Source organism: Onychostruthus taczanowskii, unplaced genomic scaffold, assembly GCF_017590055.1.
Source record: "Onychostruthus taczanowskii isolate IOZ18803 unplaced genomic scaffold, ASM1759005v1 scaffold10, whole genome shotgun sequence".
Lineage (NCBI taxonomy): Eukaryota > Metazoa > Chordata > Aves > Passeriformes > Passeridae > Onychostruthus > Onychostruthus taczanowskii.
The window spans coordinates 7,433,885-7,443,935 of record NW_024496526.1 but is presented as its reverse complement, the minus strand read 5'-3'; the positions used below and the strand labels follow the sequence as shown (position 1 = coordinate 7,443,935).

General features: G+C 42.1%; 1 protein-coding gene across 1 annotated transcript in view; it reads right to left on the bottom strand.

Annotated features, from left to right (window-relative positions):
• PDIA5 (protein disulfide isomerase family A member 5) overlaps window positions 1-145 on the bottom strand; it is a 98,830-nt gene extending 98,685 nt beyond the window's left edge. The window contains exon 1 of the mRNA XM_041405275.1: window positions 1-145. This exon is cut by the window's left edge and continues 56 nt beyond it. Coding sequence (XP_041261209.1) covers window positions 1-145 — 145 coding nt within the window.
• Between the last annotated feature and the right edge of the window lie 9,906 nt (window positions 146-10,051).

The window sequence follows — 10,051 nt, the reverse complement described above, 5'->3', positions numbered from 1 at the left end:
TAACAGTCAACCCGCCGCGCTGGACCCGCGCCGGACCCGCTGCGGCTGCTGCCACGTCTGGCGGCGCAGGCGCGCTCCCCGCCACCGCCCGCCCGCGCCGCGGCATGACGGGGGCTGTAGTCCGGCCCGCGCCCGGGGTTCTCATCCCTCGAGGGACGGTGCTGCTCCCGCAGCCGTCCCGCGCAGGGAAATAAACACACAACTCCCACTGGAATGCTGCCCGAAATCCCCGTCCTGTTTGCTTCAGCAGAGGTTAAAAAGTTCCAGCTCTTCTCTCACGTCCCACTGGCCTCCCGTCCGGGGTTCTTTGTGCCTTCACCTCTCTCCCGGCGCGTGCCTTACCCCAAAGAGGCTTCTGGCACACAGCCTCTGTCGTGATGCTTGTTTGTCAGGGGTTTTAAAAGCTTTAGCTGATCTTAGGTCGGGAATAAGAGGTGAATAAGGCAATAAAAAATAATGAAAGGGAAGAGAGAGTTAACTGGTAGAGAGGATTGGAAACTAGGACCTGTTTTCCTTGTAAGTTGTTCCCACTCATTAAATCCTAAAGGTGAACCCTGTTTATCCTCGCAGATCGGCAATGATGCCAAAGTGCAAGCAAATAAATAAATACACTGAGTCTGACCAGGATCAATTTGTGCAGCCTCCATTATAATCACGGTATTGGAATGGTTGCTGCATCCAGATGAACAAATCGGTCTATGCCCTGAGTCTGGCACATCCAGTGAGCTAGCTCTGCCTCGCAAGGACATCCCAGATGTCCTGCCAGTAATCTTCAGGTCAAGGCAGGTCAGCCACATTATAATTGGCTTCCCACAAACAGAAGGGATCTTCACCTACCGCCCAGTGGCTGCGTTAAATTCTTCCTTGGCTCAGAAACATCAAAGGAAAATCAAAGGCATCTACGAGCCTGATCCGTACAGCTGACTGTCACCCGAGCAATAGACGAAGAGGCTGGCTGCAAGGGAGCAATTTGTAGATCCACACAGCTGACTGATCACTTCAAGTGGTGATGATGAAAACTGAATGACGTTGACATTAACAAGTCCCCTGGTGGAAATACAATTTTGCAAAGCAGAAATACACATAGAGAAGGTTATTACTATTAACATTTACACTTTTGTGGCATCTTTTGCAGCAGAATCACAGCACACTTTCTCAGTCGCAGCTGGATAACCTTTAGCAAATCATTTCACAGTGCTATGCCTCGCTTCCCATCTGCAAAAGGCCTCGGTTAGCCTGCCTTGAAACAAGGTTAGCAATCCTCAGCTCTTGCTAAAATGCCAGTGAAAGCACACATGAGGCCCAGCTCTGGAGCCATCAGAAGGAGTTTGGGATTAGAAGGGATGGATGACTGAAGGGAGACTTAGGGAAGAAAAAAGTATGAATCTTTTCACTTCACAGTTGAAGGACCCAAAACAAAACATCCCTTATGCCAAATACCTGTACCCCTAATGTATATGCTATCCACACTGCCTCCTCACCCACAGTCCTCACTGACTGCACTGGGATGGACGGATGGCTGGGCTACACTAGTTACCACCACTGCTGATGCCAACTTCTCAGACTGTGATAATCAGCCTGCTAGTAAAAGGATCTGGATCTCCAGTTCAATCCCAGTTCAAATAGCTATCAAAACTTCCAGGAATAGGTAACCTCTTCTAGATGCTGTTCTTCTTCAAATCCCCAGCCTACAGCTGAAAAGATGCTGCATGCAACTACCCTGACACATCCAGACCTCTAATCTCAGCTGGATATCCAGATCCTCAAAGACTGCTTGAGTCCTCCTGTGACTCTTTTGTGTAGAAAAATGTTATATTTTCTGATGCTTCACATCACAGTTACCATTATCAGGCAATGTAAAAGTAACCTCAGTGTGGTAGAATTTTCTGTGCCGTGTCATAACCATACAGGATGTGCTGCCATTGTGATAGGAAAGGATAAAATCATGGGAACATGCTTGTTTTGTCACAGCAGTACATTTTTATCATGATGGCAAGAGGAAACATTCTCAGGAAGAAAGAAAAAAAGAAGACAAGCTATTTCAAACTGAGCTTCTCAAAGGTTATATAAAAAATCCAGTTTGGGAAGCTGCAGTTTTTATATACAGGAGAATATAGAAAAGGTATCCATGTGGCAACTACAGCTTCTTTCATTCAGTTCGGCTCAGTAATTTGTATTGACATGACAAGCACTGCCAAAACTTAAGAGACAAGATCATTGAGCATCTGTCGCAGGTCAGAATAATATATCAAGTATCAGCTCTAGACAAGGCTTTGCACACTGGCAACTACTTAATCAATCCAGTCGTGCATTACTAATGAACTCATTACAGTTGTATCTCAGTGCACTGCTTTCCAGTATCCCAAGTTTACCCTGTATCTGTTTGACATTAATATCATATGTTGCTTGCTTCTCTGTAATTGTAATATTTGTATGTGGCACTGCAAAACACTGTGAAAGCATTCATTTATTCACCACTGAGAAGAAAGCATTACTACCCTTGGATTATAGATCAGAAAACAGTAGCAGAGAGATTATATGATTTGCTCAAGGCTATAAAACCAGACTGTTTCAGATCATGTACATTTCCAAAGCCTGCACTGGGTCTGCTAATCCTTACTTGACTATCTACATTCAAACACCTCTTTTACCAAGAATAAAATACAAAACTGGACTGACAGTAAGTATGTCTGTAAGGAATTACACCTTCCACATTTCATCTATGTTTCTGCTTTTTTTGACAAGCTTTATTCTTTGTTCTCTTTTTAACCTGAACAAGTCTCTGTTGGCTTCTCACAAAAGGTAAAATGAGTCACCTTTACCACAAAAAGTGATAGCAGAGCAGACAGAAAAAGATACAAGTAAAATTTCAAGCCATACGGAATCCAGGGGCAACACAGGGTCTTCTGGGACCCAAGACTACCTGTCATTTGCCCAGAATGGAAGCATGACCTGCTCACTGCCTTAACTACACAAAGTTCTCTTCCTTCCTTCCAGCAACATCTCTTCCTTCTTTAGTTCAGCTTCAGCCAACTGATTTTGATCTGCAGGCTTATCTCCTGTACATTTTGTGACATCTGTGCGTGGCACAGATTGCATCAGCTGAAAAGAGACATAGGAGCTGGTTGCCATCAACAGATTGATGGTATCATAGCCCTGGGCTCCCCATGACCTTCCTACAGCTCTTCAGCACATGATGAAAAGAAAGAGACAGGACCAGCCCCTGTAGGACTTTATGTGGGAGTGGTCACAGAGAAGAGGCACAGCTGTACATTGCTTTTCTCCAGCTGATGTCTGTCAGAGGGGAGAGCCTGAAGGCAGCTTTCCACTCCTGCAGCCTCCTCAGCATCTGACAGCAGGCCTGCAGATGCAGCATATCCATACACATCAACTAGCAAGTTCCACAGAATACCATTAGCACACCATAATCATGGATACAAAGGTGCAGCTGTTACATAAAGGATTATTTCTTAGGCCACACATTCTAGTTCCATACTGTTCCATGAAATGTTTTGAACAATTTCCTTTTGGGAAGGGAAATAAAATCTTGCTATTTTAATGGGGATAAAGTGGAAAACCTTTGGTCCACGTCCCAGCACTTCATGGCATACCATGCCATATAATAGTACTCAGTTTGCAGAAGAATTTTTTTTCACTATCTATGCCATGTTACTCATATATTTCCCAAAAAGATGTCTCTGCCTCCTTAATTTTTTCTCCTGAATTTGACGCATCTGTGAGGTTAGTTTGGACATCTTTTGGTGCTTTGCATTTCACCTCATGTAATCCTGATCCATTTGCTTCTAATGACTCAATTTTGCAATTTTTCTTCCTTCAGTATCCATGCCATGGCTCCCATATCTTCCCCTCCAAGTTGTGTCTTCCTCCTTGATTTTTTCCCCTGCTTTTGCAGCATCTGCAAGGTTAGTTTTGGCAATTTTTGGTCCTTTGCACTGCGCCTCATTTCCTCCCAGACAATTTTCTTGTAGTCACTAAATGTCCCAATTGTTTGGTTTTTTTGGTTTCTTTCAGTCGCATTTCATTTGACCATACCTCCTTTCCAGAGCGTTTGTAAGTCTTTCTTTTCTGGGTTGCAAGATTTCGCTTCCCTTCCTGAGTGGGTATTTTGAAATACATCATGAGTCTCAAGAGGCTGCTGTTATTCAACCTGTGACATTTTTGTGCTTTTTATCTGGTTTGCTCACTGACCTCAATGGGAATGGTATGGAGGCAAGCTGGGGTGGAGTGTAGTTGGAATGCTTCAGTGGCAGTGCATTGTAGTGTTGTTCTCTGCGGCACAGAACTCTGGGCCTTCATTTGCAACATCATATCCTTTTACATTTTGGAGACCTAGAAGGCCTCTGGGCTTTTTGTACAGACCTTGAACAGCACAATAAAGACAAAATACACACATGCAGTGTGCTTTGATGTGAAGTTTACTTTTGTACTTTATGCTTGTTGTTTCCTTCATTCTAGAATAAAAGGACTTTTGGACCACAGGTAGAGAGATGCTCTTTATATATGAGATGAAAACAACAGTCGATACTGCAGGAATCAGTTAAAAGTGGAGTACAGATATTTTCCAAGTATTTCCTCCTAGATATTTTCCATTATAGTTTTTATTGCTTTCTCAAAGTCTGAGGCTTGCATGCCCCTTTACATTTAAGAGGCCCTACGGTTTAGTACACTGTCATTTCTTTGTCTGAGTCTCCAAAGCTGAATATAATGTGTTCCTGAGTAAAATAAAAACTTCTACAGTACAGGCACCTTACTGGCAGGTAGTTGATAATTTATGTCTCACAGTTACCTGCTAAGACAATAGTTAAACAAGATTAAAACAACCATTCGAGTCTACCTGTTGTGCACTGACTGCTGCACTGCTGCATGCTCCCCAGGTACTGTGGTCAACAGTTTTCCAGTGATTTGCAAAAAATATTTAGGCTTTTAAAAGTATTTAGGCTTCTTTACCTTTACTGTATCATCAGGAAAGTGTTGAACTATGAGCTTGTGAAGAGGGCAGAGATCTGAATTCAATGCAGAGTTCAACCACAGGTTCCCTGCACAACCACAAGGATTTACACATCATGTGATCCAGGGGGGCTGACGTCTCCACCTATAAATCAAAAATAGGTGCATAAGTGGAGTTTAGCCAATACCCCCTGGATGGTGATGACCTACATACTCTACTAACAGGGGCCTGTCTGGTTATTTTTGAGCAATATAGGTTGCTATTCTGCTGGCAAAATGTTTGACTTCAATATGCAAGTTCAGGACTGATTCTGCCATGTTCATTGGGGTAGCCTCATACCAGCAGCTAGCAGCACAGAATTGGGTGGGGCTTCTCCTGCAAGTAGAGATATTAAGCCTCTGGTCTGGGTGCACAAAATATTAATCCAAATGAAGGACCAAATATAAAGACAGGACTATAAAAATACAATCAAAATCCTGTTTGGTGTAAAACAATGTTTGCACTACTGGCCTCAGTATTTAGTGGAGCTGTATCCATTCACAGTAGCTGTGCATCTGTCTTCATTTTATGTCCAAAAATGTATTAACAGTCAACCATCAGCACATATTTACTGCAGACTATGTTCTACTAAAATATTTTCATACGTTTATCCTTTGAGAATATAACCAATACATCCAATATATACATATTCAGTACTTTTCCCTCTCCATTCATAGATAGATAACTTTGCATCTACTTTTTTACACACTTGTACACACACACATGCACACATGTATACATGGTATGTATTACAGATACCTTGTGTGGATTTACATGATTTAATCTTAGTGAATATCCAGTCAATACTGGGGTTTCCTGTCCATTTTTAGGTTTCCTGGAATTAGTTTGTGTGATTAAATACTGCCTGTTTGAGCTTAAGATCAACAGACTAAATTAAGTGTATGACTATGCAGTCAGCAGCTACAACATGTAATATGGCAAGGTTTAATGAGGGATTTTCTTCCTGGAAGACCTTGTCTTTGTAAAGACCACTACTCAGAGCCATGTGAAAGAATCTGTGCTGTGATAAAGCAAGCATGAAAAACTCCCCAAATCTTATGATCAAATCCCTTGGCTTTCTGCAGTTATGCACTCAGAGTAGCAATTTAGCAATCCTGTAAGGAATTTACTAGGTCCTTAGGATTTTCTCTATAAACCTTCTTCCTTCCCTGCATATTGCAGTAACCCATCTTTTAGAAGGAAAACACCACAGAGAATGCTGCATAGGAAAAGAGATTGTAGAAGAAGCAGAGAAGCAAGCGGAAATAAGACTTTGATCCTAAACTCTTTGAATGTAATGGATTGACTTCAGCAGGCTTTGGCACAATCCCTAGCTGTCAGGGAGGAAATTCAGTAAGAAAAAGGAGGAAAAACAGCTGAGGATCAACAGGGAAAAAAAGAAGCAAAAAGAAAAAATACTGAAGAGAAAACAAAAAAAAACTAGAAAGGGCAATAGGTAGAGTGCCAAAGGAAAAGAGGCAGAGTAATAGTGGACACCACAAAAACAGAAGTAGAGGGGAGTGAGGAAAAAAAAGTGAATGATCTGTGGAAGGAACTGTGCAGGACATTGATTTGCTCCTGGTTTTTAAGCTGGTTGCACATAGCACAAACTCATCACAGTGACTGAGACTGTCACTGTAATTGCCTGTTGATGTGCCTGTCATGTCCTGTGCCCCCACTCCTCTGGGCACCAGGTCAGCACTTCCTAGAGAGCACCATGGCTCTCAGGTGTTCTCTGCCTCGAGGTTTCCTGCACATGGAGCATCCTGGTGTTCACCTGGGTCTCCCCTTGGGTGTGGGGGTAAGCTCCTGCAGAAGTCAGTGGGAATGGAAGGAGCTCAGTGTCAGAGTAATACACAGTCTTGCCTCTTGCTTCCAGTGCAGCAATTAATAAATCATTTAACATAGATATTATAAGAACCTGATTGTTTTGCAGGCCAAGAATAGAAGTTAGGAGACCTGAATTCTGTTTCAAAGAATGTTGACTGTTGCCTGTCACAAAGCTCTGGCAATTGTCAGTAAGTCTGTACAATTTTTTTTTTTTCTAATTTTCTTCTCTTGAAATATGCATGCACCTGATTTGACTTTGCTTTTGGCCTCTTTGGAGCTCTCAGGCTGAAAAGTATTCCCAGAATCAGATCAGAACTCAGATCAATCTGTTGGAGATAAGGATGAGAAAGGAAACATGATCAGGAACCAGTGTGAAGGGCAGCTCTAAGAGAAACTGTAGAGATGGTGGGCAAAACTCATGGGTGGATGAGGAGTCTGTGACTGTAGAAGGACATAGGGAACAGAGTCTAGGACTGAATGATGGATTGAATGAAGAAAACACAACTGAATTTTAAAAATTCAGTGGATGAAACTTAAGGGAACAAGGCAGGAGCTAGCAGGACAGCAGAAGCTGTAGACATGCCCTCCCCCAGAGCCATTAGATTCCCAGATTTCTGCTCTCAGTCAGTATGTGCCTCAACACACTCTTATCTACAGATGGCAATTTGCTATTTCTATGAGTTAATTATGGTGTCTCAACAGCCAAGATGGCAGTGTGGAATTTTAGTGATGTCAAAGATGGAACATCACCTTCAAAATGAAAATATTTTTTTTCTGGATTGCTTTAAAAACAAAATAGGAGATCACATGCACACAAAACTGTTCAGAGGGAACAAAGTCACTCACTCAAAAAGTCAGGAGATGCTAGATAAAGAATGCTTGAAATATCACAGTAGCCTCCCTTGAACGCAGTTTGTGGAATGGGGTTTTTAATGACACAATTATTTTTTCCTCACAGATTGCCTAAGCTGTTTGTTGCAAGAGTTGGGAGATGTATAATTAAAGGCAGGAGATAACTGAAAGGAAAAAGATGTTCTTATCGTTAATGCAATGTGACCTCTGTAACATTGGGCAAATTGCTTAAATGAAAATTTCCCCACATTATCTCTAAATGTTCATATCTCTGTTTCTGAGTATCCAACTTGGTATCTGAACAGATTTGTAGAAATGCTGAGCACTCATAAGAGAAACTGAATTGAATAGGAGAAGTGCAGTAAGTACTTAATGCTCTGTACAGCTGAATATTCTGAAATAGGAGATCTTTGACTGCTAAACAGTGCACTCAAAATAGGGAACTCAACCATATATTCCCTGTCTATGAAGTGGAAAGACATCGTGTTTTGTTCTACTGTGTAATGGGAAGACAAGCTTATCACAGGCATGAAGCTCTTGAGCTCTTAAATGATAACACACAGAGGTATAACTCACATCAGAGGACAGTCTGAGAAGCATACAAGGAGGGAGGCAAGGGACACACATGGATCATGGAAGTTAAAATATGAAAATCTATGCACCTACTGAGCACCCTCTACCCTGTACACTGAAAAAGGAAAGGGATTGTGGGGGAAAAAGTATGGCCAAATATTAACAGATGTCTGTTTATCTAAGAAAACTGTTTTAGAGGAAACGAGCAGTGACAAGACAAGAATGTGTTCAAAAACATTCTGTCAAGCCTATGCAAAAATGTGTTGAGGACCTATAAAACTGAGATAATGATACTTTTCCTTGCAAGAAAAGTGCTTGGAGAACTGCTGGTGAAATCTGCTAAGAAACTTATTGCATTTTTCTTTTCACAGGAACTATAAGATCTTACCAAGTGACTCCCAGATAACTCAAAGGATGAATCTGAAGACAATTTTAGTCAGTGGGAAGTTAGTTAATTTCAGGGGTTTTGGAGCAAAATCCATGAGCCATCAAACCCAGTTCAATTTTATGAAGTGGCTTGATGTCATGAACTGTACACCCTAGAGACAAAACCACAGAGCTGAGGTTATTAGGGTGACATAAGCCAGGATCTGAGTTTGGTTTATTTCTTAAACAAGTCGTGTCTTGGCAGCAACCCAGAAGAAAAGCAATATACATAAAAACAATAAGAGAAAGGATAGCATGGTCATAAAACAGCCACTGAAGTCTGTGAAATATAAGAGGGGGACAGCACTAAGTCTCCACAAAGGCATTGTCCAGCTGAACTAGTATAAAACAATAGAACAAGGCTTAGCAAGCTGTCAGGGTCACCTCAAGCTCATATCCCCACACATGCTGTAGAAGGAACTTAGCTGAAAGGGACAGGGATTTTTCACTTTTGTCAGTTATCCAGCAGGAAAAGTGAGCACCTGCTGAAGGTTCTTGCCAATGACAACCAGCAAATGGTAGCACTAAAAGTGCAAGGCAATGCAGTGAATGGGATCTGAGAAACACGGGCTGACAGTGAAAAATGCTGCAGATTTGAAGTGTGCCATAGTTCTCCAAGTTTATGAAAGCACAACATCTGGGCAGCTCGCAGGGGAGACAATGACAGGACACGTGTTTGTGATGTTACTGTGGAAAGACAGAAAGTGCAAGGTGTTACTTATCATTTAGAAATGGAGTCTTACTACGATAGTGAAGAAAAGAGAACCACATTACCCATTTTTGTCAAATTCCTGGGCCGATCCTGTTGCCAGATTTGCAAGCCCTGCTCTAAGTCAGCTGGACACACTGTTCCCAATCAAAATATTCCCTAAGAGGCCAAGTACCCAAAAGCTTCTGCCTGTCACTGGCAGAAGATCCATCCCTCTGTGAATTCCCATGTAAATTCCTCTGTGAATTCCCAAGCTTTTATCTCACTTTGCACATGACTTCTCTGAGCCCCACGGAAAAGGGCTCCATGTACTGTAATGCTGAAAGTAACAAGGAGTTACTGGCACTGCAGCTGGGCTGCAGCTCCTCTGTGTAGGTGAGGGCTTGATGCACTGGGTGTGCAGTCTCCAGAAGTAAAGAGACACCAAGTATTTTCTTGAGTAGGTTATGCTTAAAGCCTGCTTTGAGGAGAGCATGAGCAATGAGGGATTCAGTGAATTTGCTTAAATTAAGAATTACCAAACACGTTCTTCTAGCAGGCCTCAAGACAAGAGCTCTAAGGTGTAAGCACTTTTATTCTGCTGTCATGTCTTTGGAAGAGGAATCCCTTTTTCTCTAGATAACATCTTGCACCATAGTGTTCTGATCTGATTA